The 21971-nt window shown below is 50.8% G+C and overlaps 1 protein-coding gene across 3 annotated transcripts; it reads right to left on the reverse strand.

Annotated features, from left to right (window-relative positions):
• Positions 1–115: 115 nt before the first annotated feature.
• Positions 116–21326, reverse strand: COPG1 (COPI coat complex subunit gamma 1). 3 transcript variants are annotated; one of them, XM_068694358.1, is made up of 25 exons: positions 21201–21268; positions 19726–19815; positions 17649–17701; positions 17411–17491; positions 16582–16653; positions 16071–16150; positions 15693–15768; positions 15464–15556; positions 14165–14251; positions 13907–14064; positions 13191–13324; positions 12916–12983; positions 12287–12475; positions 11685–11780; positions 9985–10228; positions 9529–9604; positions 6953–7056; positions 6720–6845; positions 6245–6313; positions 5744–5886; positions 4565–4736; positions 3503–3600; positions 2054–2192; positions 1002–1100; positions 116–409 (listed from the first exon to the last, which is right to left on the reverse strand). In XM_068694358.1, the coding sequence occupies exons 1-25, from the start codon at positions 21226–21228 to the stop codon at positions 279–281; spliced, it is 2706 nt and encodes a 901-aa protein (XP_068550459.1). In that variant the 5' UTR covers positions 21229–21268; the 3' UTR covers positions 116–278. The 3 variants fall into 3 exon arrangements, with proteins under 3 accessions (XP_068550459.1, XP_068550461.1, XP_068550460.1); XM_068694360.1 differs by lacking the exon at positions 19726–19815 and having other exon boundaries at positions 21201–21326; XM_068694359.1 differs by lacking the exons at positions 19726–19815; positions 21201–21268 and adding an exon at positions 19967–20100.
• Positions 21327–21971: the final 645 nt, after the last annotated feature.

Raw genomic sequence — 21971 nt, forward strand, 5'->3', positions numbered from 1 at the left:
CACGCTAGCAAACACCCATGAAACCCTCCAGAGCAGGGACAAAGCAGACCTTAAAAAAAAAGCCTGCTTTAATATTATTTTATTTTAAAGTGCTTAATAAAAACAAAACCAGACCTTAAAAACAGCATTATCTTTAATAGACAGAACCCTACATCCAGTTCCTAGGTGTAATTAATGGGACACAAAAGCTGCTGTAGTGAACACGACCCCTATTCCGCTGGCAGAGAGGAGGAAGCATGGCCCTGCTGGAGGCTGGGAGGCAGTGGAGCAGGAGGCAGTTATCCCACAGAAGCCATGATCACATCCACAGGGAGCTCCTCTCCACTGCGGGCAGTGACCTGCATCGTCACCGTGTCGGTCAGGACGAGCCGAGAGCGTACCAGGAGGTCATGGCCACCCCGGAACACACCTGGAAGGCAGAAGGAAGGAGTGAGTAGTCTGCAGACTGTGCTCCCCAGCACACCAAAAGCCCCAAATGAAGGCTGATGCTTGGTGGATGTGGTCCAGTAACTCCCCGGGGGACCAGAAGAGACCTCGAGTGGCACATTTCTCATTCACTACACTGTACCTGGGACTCTGCCCTATCAAACCTCATGAAACTTTAAAATAAACTCTAGCTGAGAGGAGAGAGGCACTCCTCCAGCAACTACCAGTCACTCACCTCCAACCTCCTGCACATATTGACTTTGCAGCGTCAATAACAAAAACAAGGGTAGTGTACTTTTCCCTTCAGCCTCACTCCAAACCAGAACACCAGGTCACCAGGACAGCAATTTCCACCCAGCTGAGCCTGATCCCAACACCCCCCCACCCTAACACCCTCCCGATTCCAGTATCAGTTGCCCTGCACTTGCAGGGACAGAAACCACAGCAGGGACAAGCCTCCAAACCCTGCCCTGAGCACAACAGGTTCCATCATGAATTCCTGCTCCGATTTTCAATCGGTTCTGTGCGACCTCCCAGGGCTGCTGCTTGAGCAGAGACCTCAGCCCACAGCTCACCTGCCAGGTACAACGTGTGGGAGTTCTTGTTATCTGGCACTTTATCCGATCGTTCGCAGGGCTGCATCCCCAGGAACTTCACGATATTACTAACTGCCTCTGTTAAAAAAAAGTAAGTAGAACAGACTCCATGTCATGGGTGTCTTGACAAGGACACAAAGAGAGCATCAAAAGGTGATAAAAGCCCTGATTGCATGTTGAAACTCATGTTCCTTGCCCTGAGGCATTGGCCAGGGTTGTGCTTTAAGAGGCTACCAGGAAGGCAAAAGCAACCCACACGAGCAAAAACAACAACAAAAAGCCACCACCACACGGCAGTTCTGTTATCTGATGCAGCAAAGGCACCAGTGCAACCGAAACGAGAGAATGAATGAGTCAGGAAATGGAGTGCAGCTGGCTGCACGCTTACTGCACAGCCCTGACAGCAAGCTCGCTTCTCTGGAGATGGACGCAGAAGGGAGGCAACACCTCACAGGCATTACAGGTCTTTAGGAGGAATCTGAAAAGGCCTCAGGGAGGGTACTTCAAGCCCAAGGTGCTGTGCAAGGGAACAGGACATGGCTGCAGACAAAGGACACCTTTCTAAGTCATCAGAAAGACCATGTTGTTAAGGGTTTCTCAGGAACAATAAATCTTTAATAAATGGTGAAAGAAGAGGGTTTATACCATAAGTCTGCCTGCCAACCTTGTATCTTCTGCTTTTTGCGTTTATTTTTTTTCTGATTCCCGAGGTCAGAGCAGCTCTTCCTTTCACAGAGGGAAAGTGGGAGCTCACAGGTTAACTGTCAGCTGTTTGGGAGGGCAGAGTGCAAGTGTTCTCTTGCCTCCCACAGTCCAGCCTGGTCTCTCTCTTGTTTGTTGAAGCCTGAACTATCTTGTTATCACACTAACTGCAGGCCCACACTTAACAGCTGTGGTGGAATCACTTGTGAAGGGTTTTGCCCTATTTGCCTTTCTGTGAGAGATGTAACAGGAACCAGACTGCATCTCCAGTCTTTGCCTGCTGGAAGGAGAGATGTTAAGAGCCCTGCTGGGTTCAGGCAACACCTTACCTTCAAGGGTTTTAATAGCAGATAGAGTAAAGGTTTCCTCCTTTTCAAACTCATCACCCACTTCATCCCACGCTGCTCCAAAGTTTGGCTTCAGAACTCGCTGGATGTGATCAGCCACTGTTACCTCGAGGTCTTCAAGCTGATGATAAGAAGAGGCTCAAGTGAAACACGCTTGTTACTCACCCTGCTCTCTCTAGAGAGTTTTAGACTGGATTCTGTGAGATCTGGTGAATGTAGGAGGCAGCCTCCACTTCTGCCCATGAGAATGTCACAGCAAGCCCTGCCCCTTCGAGTTTGCTCAAGCAAACAGTTGGTTGAGAAACTGCTTGGCCCAGGAGAGCCACGTCATGCCATGCCAGGGTTCACAGAGCAGGTTTCCATTCTGAGCACAGCCCTCAGCCTGACAAGGAGCAAAGCACTGGGCAAACATCCAAAACAGAGGACAAAACAAAATTAAGGAACTGTTGCTGGTGCTCCCTCAGATGTACCATTTGCCCTTAAGCTTGTATTTTGCCTTTCTAGCCCGTTGTTTTGTAGCTGGTGAGATGCTGTCGGGTGCTTGCTATCACCCAACACCACGTGCCAGGTTAGCTGAACTGCTGCTGTGATGCCTATGTGAGGCACAACAGGGTTTGTCCCTCCCGAGCATATATCTAGGAGCAGGCAGTGCCAGAACCAGCCAGACACCAGCCCGCATTCATTTCAGCAATTGCTGCTGAGTATAGTTGAAACAGATGGAAGAGTTTGCTTAAATATCACTTAAACGCCCTGGTGACTGGTGGGAGGCAGGCAGAGGGGTCACCCTTGTGTGTTCCTTTGGAAAAAACCCTCCCCACTCCTGGGAGGACGCCGTGTCCTCAGTGATTCACTGCACAGCAGTGCCTCTAATCAGCTTCGCAGCAGTGACAGGCAACGCATAGAAAACAGCTTCTGGAGCTACCAGGACAGGCTGAGGTTGTCTCACAACATCGCTTTGTCTCTGGAGGGCGAGCACCACCCTCTGAGAGGCAGTCCCAGTTTCTGATCAAGCATAAGCTGAGCTTCTTCCTGTGTGGTAAAACAGCCAACAGAGGTGTTTACACAGCATCAGTGCTTTCATCGGTCTCAGTGCTGGGGAGAGAAAAGCCCAACCTTCCCCAGAGGAAGGGCACAGCTGGAAGTCTCTCTGCATCAGGCAAGCCACTGGGCAATTAACAGTGCAACCACAGAGAGCAACCTGCAGAGAGCAAGAGACGGCCAGCAGCCCAGCTGAGACAGACAAGATCTCCAAGCCCACATCTCGCTCCTTGGGACAGAAACCAGAGGCAGCAAGACCCTCCTCATCTTGTGCTTCTGTCCACAGCAGTGCCAGTTACATCACCGCTTGCATGGCATGTTAGTGGGCACAGATCACAAAGTCCCTCAAAACAACTGCAGTTTCTGTGACCGGGCACATGCCCAGCTCCTTACCACATATTCATCCTCGTAACCCTCTTCATCCGCCTCGCCCGTGTTGGGATCGCAGTCCTTGACAGTGAACTTCATCATGCAGCTGAACGTACAGGCCACTGGAGATGTGGGAGGCAAAGGCAAAGCTCACGTTACCACCAGAGCTGTGCTCCTCTGCCACAGAACGGGGCTGGGGAGCTGGGGGCAGCTGGGTTCCCTCCTCACAGCCAGCAGCACAGGCTTAGCACACGACCCAGAGAGCACTCTGACAGCTTCCTTCTCTCAAAGATGAAGTATTTCTTTGTCACACTGATAAATACAGGCTCCTGATAGCTGTACCAAACCATAATCCTCAGATCAAGTACTATTACTGATGAACCTCAGGTTGCGTTGGGCATGTTAACTAAACACATCCCCCCAGCATCTTGCAAAGGGGCCAAGATCCTTTCATCTAGGGATCAGCTCATGCACATCGGAAACGAAACCACCTTGCACCGTAACGCAGCAGATGATGAATACCACACGGCTGGGAGAGGAAGCGGCAACTCAGCTCTGAAGACGGGCACTGCTGGATGAAGGGCAGCCACACACCAGTGAGCAGCCTCAGCACAAATCAGCAAGAACAAAGCACAGGTAAGGCCTGGTTTGTGTTCAGTTTAAAAGAGGCATCGCTGAAGTTCTGGCCATTTGTCTGAAATATTTTTTTCTACTCAGTGTCTGGGCGCTCAACGCACCTCACAGACAGGCAGACAACCACCCGCCTCCCCACATGCTAACACAAAAACAGGAGGCTAAAGGACGTGCTAGGGTGCATTGGAGATAACTCAGCAGATCTGAATGCTCAGCTGCCAGTTCCCACAGCCCGACTCGACAATGCCACAGCACAAGGAGGAGAGGAGAGGAGAAGGGACCTGACAGCCCTCAAACAGCGAGGAGAAGTCATGCTCAGCATCACTCAGGGCTGCACCCACACACAGGCTAAAAATACCTGGCTAGGATGCAAGGTAGAATGTGTGTGGGCGTAAGCAATACGGTGTGCTTCGTTTGGGGGATCTCAGGAAAAACAGAGCACAAACTGTTTACCTGCTGTCGGATCCTCTTCAGACAGTGCCACCAGCGTGTAGCAGGTACCCGGCTGGTTGTACACCAGGCTTTTGGCAGGGACGTAGCCAATGACCTCATAGCCCTCTGTTGGCTCCATCTGCACCGTGACATTCTCCAGGATCTGATCGTTCAGGGTGTTCGTGCAGTCAAACTGAACGGGAGGGGAGAACAAAGCCAGCTTGAAGCTCTCAGCTGTAACAGCAGGCTCACTGGAGGCATAGCTGGAGCACGGTGTCAGCTTGTGAACTCCTGCCTCTATCTCAACAACCAATCTGGCTGTCAGCTGGATGCTCATAGGGCTCACGTTTCAGTTTAGTCACAGAGGAACTGGAAATAAAAATGCTTTAGGGGGGAAGCTAAAAACTTTCAGGGTACTCCAGTGCTCCAGCAAAATTATATATATATATATTTTATTAAAGAAAATGGCACTCACACCAGCACAAAACTATACAATGTCTGTCCTCTGCAACCCAGGCAGGAACACAAATCCAGTGAGGGCAGGGGTGTATCAGCCTCTGCTTGTTTCATTTCACCAATCAGCGTGGAACTTTCTCTCTAAATGTACTTTGTCCTTCCTCCCAGGAAGATAATTCCCAGGTTAACTCTTTGCTGTAAGGAAATATTACGACTCTCTTGCCTACATCTCCTCACATACAGCAGCAGGGTGGCACAAGCAAGGCCAAGACTCACAGAAACAAGCACCTGTACTGCAAAGGCTAAGACAAAATGCAAGGGGTGGGAGCTCTCTACCACCACGTGACTTTCTCTGGTAACGTTTTCAGCCTTTCAGATATAGCAAGCTTCACTCTCCCATATCCAAAGCCCATGCTTGGGACCCTCAGGAAAGAATACAGCTCCTCTTGTCAACTACTCAATGAGAACAGCCCCACCTAGTGCCTGTCTGACTGTTATTTTGACTGTACATGTGTGCCTTACTGAGCCAAAACTGCAAGCACTCCCTTAATTTTTTTCTGTGGCTCTGCTGCCCTGGATGAGAAACTAACGATTCATTTCAGTGATATGCTTTGAACACAGATAACCCTGAGGTATTTATTCTTTTTATTATTACTATTTGTTTTGGGCTTTTTTTTTTTTTTTAAACTTGTCGTGAGCTTATTTCCCAATCCTCTTTTGGCACCACATGCTGTAGCTACCCACCTGGAACACCATGTGGCTGACAAACGTGTGCTTGGTGCAACGAACCACATATTCTGTCTCCAGCTCCGTCAGGGCAACAGGCTCTGGGGAAGACTTGAAGAGCGGGCCCAGTCCCCGAAACTCTGGGATTGCCCCCAGTTGCTCTGGAACAGAGGACACAAACCATTGCCTTCCCCAACCCGCAGAAAAGGGTTACTAGTTTCAAAGCCCTCAGTTAAACAGCCAGAAGCTGCTGCAGCAAGGAAGCATTCCCCAAACATCCATAAGCATTCACTAGGGACTTCTAAAATTAAAGGCTGCCATTTGCCCACATCTACTGCAAGCTGGACAGAATAGGACTACGAGCGACCCCTGGGCTGTGGGGGTAACACCTGACTTGCAGCTGGGTGCCTGTGTCACTCCCCAAGAGGAGGTGGGAGAAGTTAGAGGGGCTAGGCAGGCTCAGCAGGTAGCTACATGGTTCTCACACAGGTGTGCAGGAGAGGCCTTGCATCAGTTTACCTTGGAATATTTCTTGCCGTGTTGCTGCCACCTTCTCTGGCTGTTTGACTACAGCAACAGGGGCGTTTTCTACAAAGAAAAACAAAAAAAAAAGATACAAACAAGATGTGAAGGTGAATGGTAATAAGTAACTAAACCAGAAAATAAATCAATATCTGGAGAGAGATTTGACTAAGGAAAGGAAGGGAGCTCATTTCTCATCTTGCTATGGATTAGAGACCTGTATTTAGCTTCCTAAATACCTTTGGTAATCCCCACCGGAGCTACTGCAGTTCCAGCTATTACTATTATTAGCAGCTAGACTAACTAGGATTTGAAATACTAACGCGGGAGCAACTAGATTTGCTGACTTTAGTCTTTACAGAAGATAAAATTCCACAAAATTTAAATAGGATGGATCTTAGCAACTCCCAGCAAGCCCGACGCAGACTACTGACCTAGGGCTTGGGCCAGCACTCAGGGAACTGTGCCTTACCTGCCCTCTGCTCAACAATAGGAGCTGTCGCCAAAGGAACAGACTTCAGATCAAAGGGTTTTTCAGAGGGCTCCAGGGTGTACTGGTGCAGAGCCCTCTCCAGGCCAGGGATGGACACTGTTAAACCTGGGGACAGAAGGGACAGGTCACTTGAAGCACAGCCAACACCAGCTCTTTGTGGAGTGTTAAAGCAGGAAATAAGTGCAGGCTTGTTTGAGGACTTGTTGTATTACCGTTCAGGATGTAGCCAGCATTGAGGGCTTTCTGCTTTTGCTCCAGAACATTCAGGTAGAACGTGGCCCTGTCTCTCACTTCGTTGTCATCATCCATCACACACCTGAGAAGAAAGCAGAAAACTTGCTTCAGCACAAGGCTGCGGAGTCCACGTGAACAAATCCAGGTGACTAAGCCACCTTCCAGGGCCAGAAAGAACATGCTACAGAGCCAACAAGTAGCCTACTAACAATTGTATCAGACAAGCAACCATCCACCACGCTTGGCAGTACTGAATGCAGCCGGTGATCCCATCACAGGATTCCAGGTACCTGCTGCACCTCATCAGACCCAGATAGAAGGGAGCAGACACACGTGGATGTTGACAAGCTCTCTCAAGCAAACAGGGGTGTCACCTATGACGCTGAGAAACTTTTGAGGTACAACTCAGTGCAACTCACGGTACCCCTTGCTCCTGACTCCTGGCAATAACGTTAGCATAACCAATGCCATTTTTGTAAAGTGCTCATTATTTGTACGTGAGCTGGTCATGTGTCAGCTTCCCTTTTCCCTCTCCTCACCAGCCTGGAAGACCCTGCGTGCCAGGCCAACTTTTTCCCTCCCCACCAGCCGATAATATCCCAGGCACCAGGCCAACCCTCGTTCTGGCTGTCACAGAACAAGGAAGTGTAACTGCACTTGGAACCCTGCCTGTAAAGCCAACCAGCTGAAAGTTTAAGTGAGACTTGGACTGGAACTGCTGCTGGATGGCAAAACCAGTGATCCTCCAGTGATCAGGGATGCCTCTATGTGGTGTAAATGCCTGAAGTAACTAGGAAAATAAAACTAACATTCACACTTTTAAGGAAAAGGTACAGCATTGAAGAGGCTTTCAGGGTAGGGCATAACTGCATTATCTGAGCATTCCCTAGGCTCCCAACCTTAGATGCTATCGCACTGGGGAAACTTGGTGTGCTAGCCCTAAGGAACACCACGGAGCGTAGAGTGGAGTGGAGACACCACAGCTAGGCTCTGTAATCAGGTGGGGCCTCGATTGTTCTTGTGCACAAAGGAGCACTTTTTGCCACCCTAAGCCAAAGACCTGTCATGTTTTGACAAATGCTGTACCCTAGTGTACTTTTTGCTCATTATAATATCATTATAATACCAAAACACACCTCCATCCCAAAAGCTACCCGCCTCCAAGGTGCGACCACCCCTCACTGAGCATGCACCCTGAATTTCTCGGAGCCTATTACTTTAAACGGAGACGGGAAAACTTTACACCAATCATAACTAAGATATGCTTGACTAGAGCCACTCAAGCTCCACCTAAAAGATAGAAAATAATATAAATTGGCCCAAGAGAGAGGGGATGTTAGGGAAGATACCATCGTCAGGGGAGATACCATCCCAAGGACATACAACATCCTTAGGACCTCCTGACTCCTGGGATCAGTCGACGGGCTGAGCCTCTCTTCCCCCCCCATTGGGACGCCTTTGGGTGAGATCTGAATATTTGCTTATAAATCTCTATAGAGTCTTTGATCCTTTTAACGCGTTTATTTCTAGGCTGCGCACCTATAACACCTGTAACATACCTATAACACCTGTAACGCACCTAGAACCCGCACCTAGAACCCGCACCTAGAACCCGCACCTAGAACCCGCACCTAGAACCCGCACCTAGAACCCGCACCTAGAACCCGCACCTAGAACCCGCACCTAGAACCCCCACCTAGAACCCCCACCTAGAACCCCCACCTAGAACCCCCACCTAGAACCCCCACCTAGAACCCCCACCTAGAACCCCCACCTAGAACCCCCACCTAGAACCCCCACCTAGAACCCCCACCTAGAACCCCCACCTAGAACCCCCACCTAGAACCCCCACCTAGAACCCCCACCTAGAACCCCCACCTAGAACACCTGTAACACCTGTGTATTTCATGCATACTAGCTTGCTTTTGCAGATAGTCACTATCACCGGCAATCCAAAAGAACCTGATTATCTGTTGCTGTAATAAACCATACTTGATTGCATTGTGATAGCTCTCATTAATGCAACTAGGGTGAGGGTGGTTATCCGTGATAGTTCAGTGTTCTGAATCTAACCAGACCCCCAGACGGTTAATGCATTGTTGGTGAATGTCTGAACGGACCCCCAGGTGGTTAATACGTTTTTGGTGAATGTCTGAGCGGACCCCCAGGTGGTTATTACGTTTTTGGTGAATGTCCGAACGGACCCCCAGTTTTGGTGAATGTCCGACTGGTTCAGTACTCTGAATCCAACCGGGCCCGTAACGGTTAATCAGCTACACCCCTTTAACGCGACACTCTACCCTAAGCAACTTCAAGCATATTCCAAGCCTAGATTATCTCGTGTGCCAAGAATTTAGATTTGACTTGACCTGCAGAGGGTTCAGGTGACTAGAACAAACACTAACCCATGATAACACTGATAATAAAATCCTGGGCTACTATAATCTTTATTATTTCACAGAATTCTAATTATAACTACAGCTTCATAGCACCCTCATTCTGAGCAGGATCCCTAAAGAACCTGTTTGTCCCCATACCATTGGGTGACACCCACCTTTTCAGTAACACCAAGATGCTGGGTAACATCTCCTCATTCTGGGCTCCAAATTTGGCCAGGGCACTTACAGCACCTATAGCACAAGTCGTAAAAACAGAATTAGCAAACAAGGAAATCAGCTGAAGTTTCTTCCATTTCCTGGCTGTGTTCAAATGTCACATCAGAGACACCAGCCCCAGTATAAAGCATTACTGTAACAAGAGAGGCAGATGTATTACAGCGAAGTGCTGGCAAATCTCCTCTGTCTAGTTCCATGAAGTCACTGCATCCCCCCCTCCATTTCTCAGCTGCCTGCCAACTCCTCCATCAATATTACTGCAGGGTCTTTGCTGTGTAAAAATATCCACTCAGAACCAGAGCAAACCACAACCATCAAAAGCAGAGGTGTTCACGCACTGTATTTCCTTGACAATCTGTCACAGGCCAGACAGATTTTCCAGGTCTGCCTCTTACCTGCCCGGACTTCTTCATGCTCCAGGACAACCCTGTTGTAGATGAAGCGAATGTATTTGGAGGGGTTATTGGTTTTGGGCCCTTCTTGGCCCAAGAGGTGGAGGATACGAGTAGCCAGCACGGTGAATTCGCAGTCCTCGATGAATTCGCAGAGGTGAGACAGGCCTGTCTCTTTGCTCTCCGAGTTCTCCTCAATAATGCTGATGATGCAGTCCACAATGGCTCGCTTGTACTCAAAGCCACCCTAGGGAGCAAAGGGAACGGCTCAGCTGGAAACCTCAAAGCACGTTAGACTCTCTGAATTAGCCAGGCAGGAAAAAAATCCCTTTGAAAAGGTCACTCACACCCAGCGCTTTTAATCTGTGTTTGAAAGGAGCAGGGCAGTAATGCTGCCCACCTCTTCTGACCCTCTTTAGTCCCAGAGGACCAGCTAATATTCAAGCTCGCCTGCCAGCATCCTTCAGAATGGCTGCAGTTAAGAAAAAAACAGATCGTAGAGAGGGAAACGGAATCCATCAGCCTGAAGGGTTTATGTCTCCTTCAAAATTCTCTGCTGCTAGAATTAGCACATAAAAAACAGCCATGTGGGAGGAGGAGAAAAATTCAACCCTCTCCCCTTTAGCACCAGACATCTGAGGATGAATCACAAGAGAAATATATTAAGGATCGTATCTGCCACAGCAGGACCCAGCAAATGGCCCTATTAGTGTGGGAAGACAGGCAATCAATACCTCCCCAGGCACACCCTATAACCTGACATGCCAGTAATGCTCAGTTATCTTCAGACGTTATTTACTAGCGTTCTCGATACACACCATGGGATTAAACTGCACGTTATCCTCTGCCAATTACATGCACAGTTCCAGGCATTTGGGGGATCTTTCTGTAGCTACTTTAGATTTAAAAAAAAAAGTAAAACAGAGTGGTTTGAACTACAAAACCACATTCGAAATGATGCCATCCACCCACAGAAAATCTGGGAAAGTAGAACAGTCCATTTTTCGCAGGAGCAGAGAGAGGGGCTCTGGTTTGTTCCCAAACAAGAGGCTGTAATTGGCAGGTGACGTCAGAGCAAGCGTGTTAGCTCATTTAGAAATTCAGCAAACCTCTGTAAAGCTGTCTTTCTGCAACTGTCTGACTGAATGCAGAGAATGGTTATAGGTACTCGTGATCCCTTCACTGTCACAGCTCAGAGAACAGAACAAAAGCGGTCCTGTGTCATCAATAAATAAGTTGTTACATAATCTTTTGGTACAAGGCAAAACTTCTTGGAATTTGCTGTCAAAGTATAAAAGAAGGCTGGTTCAAATGTGAAACACACAAGGGCTGCCAGCACATCTACTGTTGCCTGCGTTTGCTTTGAGTCTGTAAACCCCCAGAAAAATTGAAGAATGGGAACCACATTGAAAACATGCCAGGATGTGTACGCTGTCATGCATAGCTGGTCATTTCTGTCAGACTGCAAGCTTTTTAGGACAGGTAGAGAGTCTTACTGCACAGCATTACCAGTAAAAACTTCACTCTCACAGAGGCTACCGTGCAGTCCTGCAGTTTATGTATATTCCTGATATGCTCACTGTTAATAAAAAGCTTCTGTCTGACACATCCTGAACTGTATTTGCATTATTACGCATTTGGAGTTCTCCCTAGATCTCTGACAGTACAAAAAAGAAGCACAAAGCAGTTACTTGCAAACTTACCTCTTCCCGAAGCATAGTGAAAAGAAAGTTCATGAGGACAGCATGTTTGCGAGGGTACTTCTGACACAGCGCGTTGATGGCCTGCACTACTACAACCTAAAGGAAAGAGGGGCAGGTCAAAAAGAGGACTGTCAAGCTGGGCAGAAAAAAAAAAAAAAGGTTGAATTTTGTCAATTTGGTGCTGGTCCCTAGCCTGGAAGCTACAGCTTTGCCTTTAGTTATCCAACAACGGCAGTTCCAGGAGGATATAAACTTAGGAATTAGACAAAAAGATTTATCTTTAATGTAATTGATCAAGGATCAAGAAGATTGATTTTTACTGTGCTGGTCAGCTCCTAGCAAAAGCCCATGTCCACTGGGGGGCAAGAAAGAAAGATTTAATACTCAAAGGGCTTCTTCCCAGACTTTGGAGCTGGGTACTGTATGACTGAGGCCTGGCTTGGGCTGATAGCCTCAGATTCTTTCTCTTCCCAGCAAAAATGCTGCAGCCCAGGTGCTGGAAGGGGCTCCATTCAAGGTTCCAGAGAGGACACGCAAACATGGACAAAAACCACAGGCAACCTTCAGCAACCTGTGTACCACCTTCCCACACACATCCTTACTTTGAACTCATCGGAGATTTCCGACATGAAAGAGGAGATCTGCTTCATGAGCCGGTCAATGCTGCTCTCGCTGCCGGTTTTCAGCAGCGTGGTGATGGCCAGGGTGGCTATGCTGCGGTTGGAGTCTGTCACGAGGTTCTCCAGGTCCAGGTTACAGGCAGTCACAGCAGATGGGTGTTTCATAGCCACCTGGAGAGGAAGGGGAAAAGTGGAAGGTCACTGTATGCATGCAAAAAGCCCAGCTAGCTAAAAACACAACCCTGGTTAAGGTCAAGGGAAAAGCTGAAGCGAAGACTGTCAGGGAGCAGTCCAGTTAGCATCAAGATTTGATCTACATTTTTACAAGGAGCTCCTTCACCCCAGGAAGCTCAGAAGGGTCAGGAATAACACACAAGACCAGTGACACACTCTCAAAGATTTGTGAACAGGATCCCTTTTGCTCTTTTTCCTTCTGTAAAGCGCTCCTTGATGCTTTATTCCACACATAAGCTACGACACGTAAGGCTGTATCCCAGAGTAGAAGTTATTTACACAAAATCATCGCCCAATCTGACCTCCTTTCTCTTTTAACATCTGCACCTCCCTCTGCGTGAGAAATGATTAAAGCTCCCAAGAGACTCAGCTCCTACCTTGTTGAGGGTACGGACGGCTGCGTATCTCAGCGCTGCCTTCGGGGAGCTGCAGAACAGCTGCAAAACTGCGAGGTGGGGAAACCAACAAAGGCAGACATTTAGACAACCTATGATGGGAAGCATTTCCTACCTAAAGCATGAGATTAAGTGAAGAGACTGAAGATAGCTAGAAGCATGCTTAAGAAGCAGCCCTCAATTTACCCAGGGTAATCAGCAGGCTTCACCACACCAACCCATAACTCCCTCAGCACTGCTGCAAGCACCGCATTTACCTGAGACAGCCGGTGCCAGCTCCTTGGCAGTGCAGTTGGGCAGGTTAACGATGGCAGAAGCAGCTTCGTAGACCACCATCTCATGCTTGTTTCTTAGGCAGCTCTCGATGAAGTCGAACAGGGGGCTATCGCGGCTGAGGGACAAAAAACACAAGAATGAATTAAAACAAGAATGCTAACAGAAATAAAGAGTTCAGCAGCAGAATTGGATGGGTCCCATTGCCTCTGGGAAGGTAAAATCAGCCACAAACCATGTCTTCATTTTTTGCAGTAGTAATTACCCTGTACTTCCAGCATGTTTGGCTGCCACCTGAGACAACAGCCTTTGCTTTACAGGCTAACAGGAATCTCCCCTAACTCTTATTCAGAGCTCCAAAGATCTTATCCACCAGGAAGCCCCAGCGCACACATGCTAGCCAAAGAGTTACAGAAGACAAAATGAAAGATTATCTCGATAAGGAACAGATACACAAAGCAGGAAAGAGAAACAAGATGGGCAAGCACATACACAGACAAGACTTGCAGAAGCGATCCCACAACATGAAAGCACCCTGGCATTTATTCTGCCACCTTTTAGCCATCAATAACTTAGAAGTCGTACACTGCTCTTCAAAGACAGAAATAATCGCTCTCATCAGATGAAAAGTTAGCCCGCAAGAGAAGATGGAAGCAGGACCTGAGGAAATTCTTCCAGCAGGGCAAAAGAGCCCCCTCACCTGCCAGCCTCCTCCTCCAGCAGCTTGCTGGCTACTCGGATCATCATGCAGTAGGCAAATGGTGACTTGAGGCCGTGGCGGGTGAACTTGCTGAGCATCTTGTTGACTGCCAGGCGATCGTTCTTTCGCACATGGTAGAGCAAGCCCAGAGCATGATACTGTGCAGGGAAACAGAGTGTTACCGAACCACCTTGGGCTCTTCACCCCCCTCTGTGGCCCGGAGATGGCTGGCTGAGCACCAGCAGGTGGGTTTCCTACCTGCACCATGATGTTGTCACTGGAAGCTGCCTCCTGAGCCTCGTTCACCCAGCGCTTCACCACATCGTAGCTGGTCTTCAGCAGGTGCTGGGTAGAGACAAAGGCACAGACAGCCCATGAGAGAAGGATGGAGGAAGCTTTGGGAATTACAGCTCGTATTAGGAAGAAGCTAGCCTTCCCCATGAGGGCGCTGGAGGCAGCAACTTATAATAGAGCAGAGGACTAGGATGCAGAGACCTGCCCATGTCAGCTGTCAAGAGGTTAAACACCTCCCACAAAGCCAGCACCAGGTCCTCACTTCACAAAGGGAGGGAGCAGCAACAATTAAACCCCATCCTGCAGAAACACTCTCATATTGTATGAAAAGAAACAGTTGGACTAGAAATAATGCCGTGAAATTGCACTGTGGTTAGAGTTGGAGTGGCCATGTACCACAAAGACACACAAGCCCCTCCAGTCTTGCCTGCAGAGCTTTCATCTCCTAACAAGAACTCAGCAGACCAAAGCTCCTCAGGGTACATTTAGCACCTTCGTTAACAGGAAGAAGAGTGTGTGTGCTAGCATGAGTGTTGGACCACCAGCATTTTTGCCACGGTGCCTACACAAATATCATGCAGCCCCCACAATTCTGCAATTGTCAGGGAGAGCTTTCCTATCCAGGTTACTATCACAGAAATGCCACTGGATTCTCACCCACATCCCATTTTAAGCCTTGAAGTTCCTAAATCTGCAGGTTGGTGTTAAATAGGACACTTGGGAGCATCACAGAGACATCTGCACTCATAAGCTGGTCATTAATTCTCCTCTCAAAGATGCACCCAGCCACAAATCTACTTAATTAACTGGAGCAATCCAAAGGCTTGTGGCCACGGTATTGCTTTTAATAAGTGCAGTGTGGGTAGCTCTTGGGCAAGCTTCTCCCCCTGCACATTTTGGTCCAGACAGCAGCCACCCTGCCTGCTGCTTTGTGCAGCGTGTGCGTGCAGGACTTCTCATCCTCTGTACCAACACACCGACAGCCTGGGCTGCCAGGAGGCACTGCCAGCCACAGCAAACTGGGGGTAATTTTTCTCCCTGAAGAAAGAGGGAAAGGGTGGGTTGTTTTCTAATGGAGCACTAAGTCTTTGGGATTAAATTACTCTGACACTGAATTGTATTGCACTGCATAAAAGCAGTTCTCGTTCCTCTCCTCTTTTTCTCCCTCATGTGTCCTCTACCAAAGGACAGCTCCCATGTGAAACGCCCAAGATCTCCAGTCATGCCTCTTCCCAGTTAGACTGTCCCTGAGGCAGCACCTACCAGTGAGGACACCAGAGCAGAGCTGGATACGCTTGGCACTTTGTCAACAATCGCCTGCTTCATGTAACGCTCGATGGCCTGCAACATGGTACTCTGCAGGGAGAAGGGAACAACAGCTGGTACAGAAAAGCTGTCAGGAGTGTGAAAGAGGAGACGCAAAGGCATGGGAAGCAGGGTGAAAGGTGGGGTGAAGGGCTTGGGGCAGCCCCAAAAGGGAAGCTGCACTTACATCGGTGATTTGACACAGCGCTCTCACTGCAGGGCCTCGGTAATTGTCGTCCTTCCCGGTCATGTCTTTGGTTAAGCTGGTGGGAAACAGGAAGCTCTCAGTGCTGCACTCCCGAGCCAGCATTACTAACACTGAACAATGAACTCGGCTGCCCACCCAAGTAAAAGCACCACAAGCACATTTCAAATACATCACCAAGAGTTCAGTGTCTGTATTTTAACAGCCTCTTTTAAAGGAGAAACACTTAAAAGAGTGTTTCCTCACCAAGAGCATTCCTTGTCTTCACATTGTTTGCAGACTACAGTTTTCTCCAAGAGGCTCGAAGGGCATTACTGGAGGACGCATGAATGTAAGAGTGGGAAAACCAAAGTGACTGACCTGCTAGTAACAATGATCACGTCTTCTGCAATAGAAGACATCTCTTTGATAGTCAGGTAACACATCCTGCGAAGAGTTGGCTAGCAAGGAAAGAGGGAAGACATCAGTTGAGGGGATCCCAGGCAGAAGGGATCTGGTTTTTCTACTTCCATGACTTTGTCATGAAGATCAATAACCTGATACTTTCAGAGAGCCACAGTGCCCAAGCAAAAAAGGTGTACAAAAATCATATTCATTAACAAAACATCCCTTCCTCTTCTAAACCCTTCAGCCTTGGCTCTTCTCTGTTCCTGAGGGAATACTTGAGTTAAGCTGCTACAAGGGAAGGGCTACAAAGCTGACCTGTTTCTAAACTTCCATCCTATTCTTCTCACTCAGATCATGTAGGGGAAAATGCATCCAGGCAGGAGGGAAAAGTTGATTCCATAAAAAGACACCTCAAGGCTGAAAAAGACACCGGTGACAACTTGCCCAACAAATAAAGACAGCAGAACTCAGCAAGCAGACTTACATCGTTGGACTGAAACAGCTTTGTCATGGCAAAGAAGGACTCGGTGGCTTCCATGACACCAAGGTGCTCCCCCTAGAAGATGTTTGGAAGAAGGAAGGAAGGAAATCACAGTTAACCACAACCAGAGTCGGGCCTGCTGCAGGTACAAGGCTCAGCCTCACATGCGTAAGAACAGGCACGATGTGGCTGGAAACCACAAGGTCTCTCCCTTGCCAGCATATTTCAGCAGAATAACACACTGCCTGAGAAATCCTCCAGCCATGGCTGAAATCGGCTTAGTTGTTGATCCAGATGACAGCACGCTTTATTACGTTACCAAAAAATGGCTTGTGACAATACAGCTTTGTTACAGGGGAGAAATGGGTTGGATTTCCACGGCTTATGTAAGGCAAGCTTATGTCATACTCCCCATAGGCACCACAGCTCGTCGGAGCCAGCTGCAGTTACTACATACAAGATGCAGAGGCCCTGGGGCAGGGAAACCCCACAAGACCAGTAAATGCCTTTACAAAGCTGATCTTTAGAGCACACAGATTTTAAGTCCTGAAGGCTAAGAACTGGGTTCAAAACCACCCTTGGCACCGCAGAGTTGTAAGCTAACAGCTCCCAAGGAATCATAAATCATAAGTATCAGCCTCTTTGTATTTCCTCATTCCTGCCCTCTATAGCCCACAGTTAGACAACAGGAAAGTGAGCAGGAGCTTGGCAGCACTGCAACCGTGCTTACTGAAATTTTGTACTGGATATGCATTAGAAACATTCAGAAAAGTTTAGTTAGAGAAAACCTAACAATCAAAAGTGCTTGTCAGCTCATGTTTTTCCCGCTTACCTGGTTTATGAGATACAGAATCTTGGTGAGGATGTGAGCACATTTTCGTGGGTTTATGGGAGTCTCGTTAAACACCCGTGCCTGGAAACAAAGCACAGACAAGGATGCTGATACCAACACCCCCCTAAAAAAACGCAACAAACTCCCACTTCCCTGCTAAAGTTCTGCAGTGAGGTCCTCAAGAGAAGGAGAGACTCTACCCAGAAAGGGTAGCAAAGGAGAGCTTTTAAGGGTTTACCTCTTGCAAGACTGCACTCTTCTCCAGGTGCTGGAATGGGTTGGAGCCCCCACCTACAAAATAAAGATAACAAAAGTCTTTACAGGAACAGCACTACAGGAAGGCAACTTTCTAAACATGCCTATAGTTTAATAATAGGCAGAGCATTTGGGGGTAGTTTTTGCATGAACACAAAGCAATCAGCGCTCCCTCTTTTAAGCAGCATCGATGGAATGACTTTAGAGCAATTAGGGAAGGCAGAGCAGACAGGACAATCTCTGATTTATCACCCCAAGGAGTCACCAGCCACGAGCTGAGGTAGGCTGACAGGCTGCAAAGTAACTGTGCTCCCCCACTACCCCCAAAGACCCATTTCCAGCTGCAGGGCTGGGATCTTGTGCCAGTTCGAGCATCACTAAGGCCGGCCTAGAAACAAAAGCTCAGAGAGCCGCAGACAAGAGGAGACACCGCTTGCCAGGCTGGCGAGTCAGGAGCGCTTTACCCCTGTTATAAAGCAATCAGGAATCCACCAGTAATGCATTCTTTGTCACTAATTAAGAGAACAAGACAGCAGACGAGAGAGCCTGGACACAGAATAACTTCCATTGTCCAACTTAATAGAATAAATTATATTAAATAATGAAAAAAACTCACCAATTAAGGACGAAATAATCAGCGGGAAAAGCACTATTATTCTGCATGGGCCCTATTAACTCGCCTCCTCCGAAGCACCCGTGAGCTGCAGCTTCTCAAAAGCTGCCAGTTATTGATGACCAGCTTTTAATTAGTACCTATGCTCAGCCTGACCTGGGACAACACCGAGCCACTTGCAGTGCTGCCCCTCCACTTCACAAGCCTGATCCAGAGAGCACAAGCTCTGGTCTGACCTGTGCTTGAAGCATCACGCGCTGCTGCCAGGAGCCTTTGCAAAACTCTTACATTTAAAAGGCAAATGCATCTGCACCCTGGCTCCTTTCAGGTTCAGGAACTGCCCTCCTCTGGCTCTGAATGAGATTTGCAAGTGCAGCAGGTGGCTGAACAAAGCATGGGCACTTAGGTGGCATTGGGAAGAGAAGAAAACGAGAGGAAGACAAAACCAATGTTTCTAGTGCCAGTTTCTTAGATACTTGAAGAAAATGGTTGGAAAAAACCTTCCTAGCAGCCCAATATGTCTACAGTCTTGAATCTGCCATCAGCACAGTATCACCTCTGCAAGTCTCATAGCACTGAGCACCTTGAAATACACTGCACACCATGCCTTGGTCTTCATGGCTTGCTGCATCAAAGCACTCTTCTGATCAGAGGAGAAACAGAAGCAGTGAAGGCAGTCTCCAGAAAGCTCCCAGCATTGATGACTAACAATTTGTACTGCTTTGCAGAGAAATAATCACTGACCAAGTGATCCTACAGCAGCTACATGCCCACAATAACATCTCTGAGCGCATTTCTGAGAGCCGATGGAAGCTCATCCAGAGCTACCTAAATCGTCCGTGACAGGCAGAGAAACAGGACCAAAGCAAGCAGACGCTCATCTCAACTACCAGACTGTCCTGTTAGCCATCCCGTGGAATAGACAAGAAATAGGCAAGGGCTGTGAGTTCAGGGATGGTACACTCCAGGCAAGACCAGGAATGACAAGGGATGCAGAGAGGCCCCAGCAGACGGTGCAGCAGGTGCTGAGTGCCCTCATTCCGCACAGAAACAAGGGCTCAGAATGACACAGTGGTGAAGGAGAAGCATTAGGAAATGTGCAAGGAATGAAGGTGGAAGGGATAGAGAGCTCCGTGAGCTTTTGGTACGAACACAACCAACACGACACCACCCTACGAGGAAGTGGCTGGAGCTGGAAGAGGCACAGGCAGCACCTGGAGACCTGGGGCAGGCGCAAAGGGGGGAACAACCCCAAAAATCCCCCAGGATTTTTCACACCGAGAAGCGAGCAGAGCAGCGGGGAACAGCCCCAGGACAACCGGGGGAGGGCTGCGAGGAGCAAACCTGGGGGTGTCCCCCCCCCCCCCAACCACCACCGGCCCCCCCCCCCACCCCCCTAGGGGTGACCCCACCGCCCCCCCCACCCCCCCCACGGCCCCTCCGTTACCCTCCGCGCCCGCCGCCCGGCCCCGGTGCCCGGTGACCCCCGGGGAGCGGCCTGCAGGCTCCGGACAGGCGGCGGGCCCCAGGGCGGCCTCTGCGAGGGGTGAGGGGGGCGGTGAGGGGGGGGGGGGGGGGGGGGGCGGCGGGATTCGCCTCACGGAGCCCCCCCACCCCCCACAACCCCCGACCCCCGCGCACCGGGACGGCACCGGGGTGTCCCCTCCCGCTCCCCGCCGCCCCCTCACCCGATTCCTCGTCCTTTTTGTCGAATTTCTTCAGCATGGCGCCCCCCCCGCTGCGCCCCCGGTACCGCTCCCGGTGCCCGGCCCGCTGCCCGCCCCTCCCCTTCCTGCCAGCTCGGCCCGGCCGCCCTCACTCGCCGCACTGCGCAGGCGCGGCCCGGCCCCCGCCCGACGTGGCGGCTCCGTCCCGGGAGGGGCGGGGCGATCGGGGAGTGATTGACGTGAGAGGGGGCGGGACAAAGGGGGGAGGGGGAGGTGTGATTGGTGGGGAGGGGGAAAGGGGCGGGGCTTGGGGGGATGGGGTGGGGATGGGGCAATGGGGTGGGGGGGACTGGGATGGGGGCAATGGGGTGGGGGCACTGGGGGGTGACTGGAGGGAACTGGGATGGTGGGGACATACTGGGATGAAGGCATACTGGGATGGAGTTATACTGGGATGGAGGGGGGCATACTGGGATGCGGACACTGGGATGCAGGGGGACATACTGGGATGGAGTCATACTGGGATGGAAGGTGACATACTGGGATGGACGGGAGCATACTGGGATAGAGGGGACATACTGGGATGGGGACATACTGGGATGGAGGGGAGCATACTGGGATGCGGGCACTGAGATTCAGGGGGACATACTGGGATGGAGGCATACTGGGCTGCAGGGGAGCATACTGGGCTGCAGGAGGGTATACTGGGATGGAGGGGGGCATACTGGGATGGACGGGGGCATACTGGGATGGAGGGGACACGCCAGGATGGGGGTCACTGGGATGGAAGGGGGCACTGGGACGTGTATGGGCCACATGGTGGCTCTGGGGGCACTGGGATGGAGGGGCACCCTGTGACTGGGGGCATACTGGGATGGGCGGGGGGCATACTGGGGCTGCGGGATGCACTGGGAACAGGGCACAGCGGGGCTGGGGAGGGCACTGGGAGACACCGGGACTGGGGGGGGGGGGGGCATATAGAGGAGAGACCGCATGGGGGCGATGCCGGGACTGGGAGCACTGGGATGGGGGCAGCAGGGACAGCGGGGTGGGGGCACCAGTTCCGAGCCCCCCTGGATGCAGCCCTATCACCGGGATGTCCCCCCCGTGCCCACCACCGCTCCCCATCCCCGGCTTCCCAAGCCCCGTGCGGGGCCACGCTCACCTCCCCGTCCCCAAAAACCCACCCAGGGGCCACACCAGGACCTCCTCATCCCCAAATCCTAACCCCCCCACACCACCGGGCCCCGCTCACCGTGGGCCAGGTACTCCTCGAAGAGCATGGCCGCGTCCGCCGCCAGCTCCAGCGGCCCCACAAGGCCTTCCCCTAGGCCCCGGCCCCGTTGCGAGCCCCGTGGCCCTGTACTTTGCACGGGGCGGCCGCCCGCGGCCCGGCTTATCTGGGCCCCGCCGAGGCAGGGCGGCGCTCCTGCCACCTTCACCACACGCTCGGGGATGTTTGGGGTGGATTTTATGGGGTGGGAAAGGGCGGACGGACAGGAGGTACATGGGGAACCCGCGTGGCCGCGCCGTGCCTGTGTCCTTTTGGGGCGCCCCAGTGGTGGTGGCACGGGGACGATGAGGCCACCTCGCCTGGCGTGGTGTCACCCCAGCTGCTCCTTTCCCCGATTTTGGGGTCGGTAGCACTCCCCCACGTCCCGTTGATGAGTTTGCTTTGAGGTCGGGGCCGGGGATGGGCTGCGGGTGCCGTCACCTCCTGCGCCCGATGCGGGCCATCAGCTCGGCGTTGGCGGCCGCCTTGGCCTGCAGCTCCTTCTCCCGGGCCAGGTCGAGGAGGATTTTTAGGATGTGGGTGGGGACGTCGAGGGACAGGGCCACCTTTTTGGCCCCGCTGCTCTTTTTTATCGCCGCCGCCTGCCCGTTGGCCCCGGGGCTCGCCAGCCAGGGCAAGTTTTTCCTCAGCGATTCCTCCAGCAGCAGGGTGGCTTGGTCCGGCTCCGAGCTTTCCACGGCGTTGTGCTCGCTTCTTTTGGGGACACCCTGCAGCAGCCCCTTGCTGTCCCAC

Source organism: Anas acuta, chromosome 11, assembly GCF_963932015.1.
Source record: "Anas acuta chromosome 11, bAnaAcu1.1, whole genome shotgun sequence".
Taxonomy (NCBI): Eukaryota; Metazoa; Chordata; class Aves; order Anseriformes; family Anatidae; genus Anas; species Anas acuta.

Coding starts and splice junctions, on each gene's coding strand:
- COPG1 (XM_068694358.1), bottom strand. CDS start 21,228: ATGCTCTTCGAGGAGTACCTGGCCCACG. Junction 16,654..17,410: donor TTCTGTATCTCATAAACCAG/GTAAGCGGGAAA, acceptor AACATCTTCTAG/GGGGAGCACCTTGGTGTCAT. Junction 15,769..16,070: donor GTGATCATTGTTACTAGCAG/GTCAGTCACTTT, acceptor GTTTCCCACCAG/CTTAACCAAAGACATGACCG.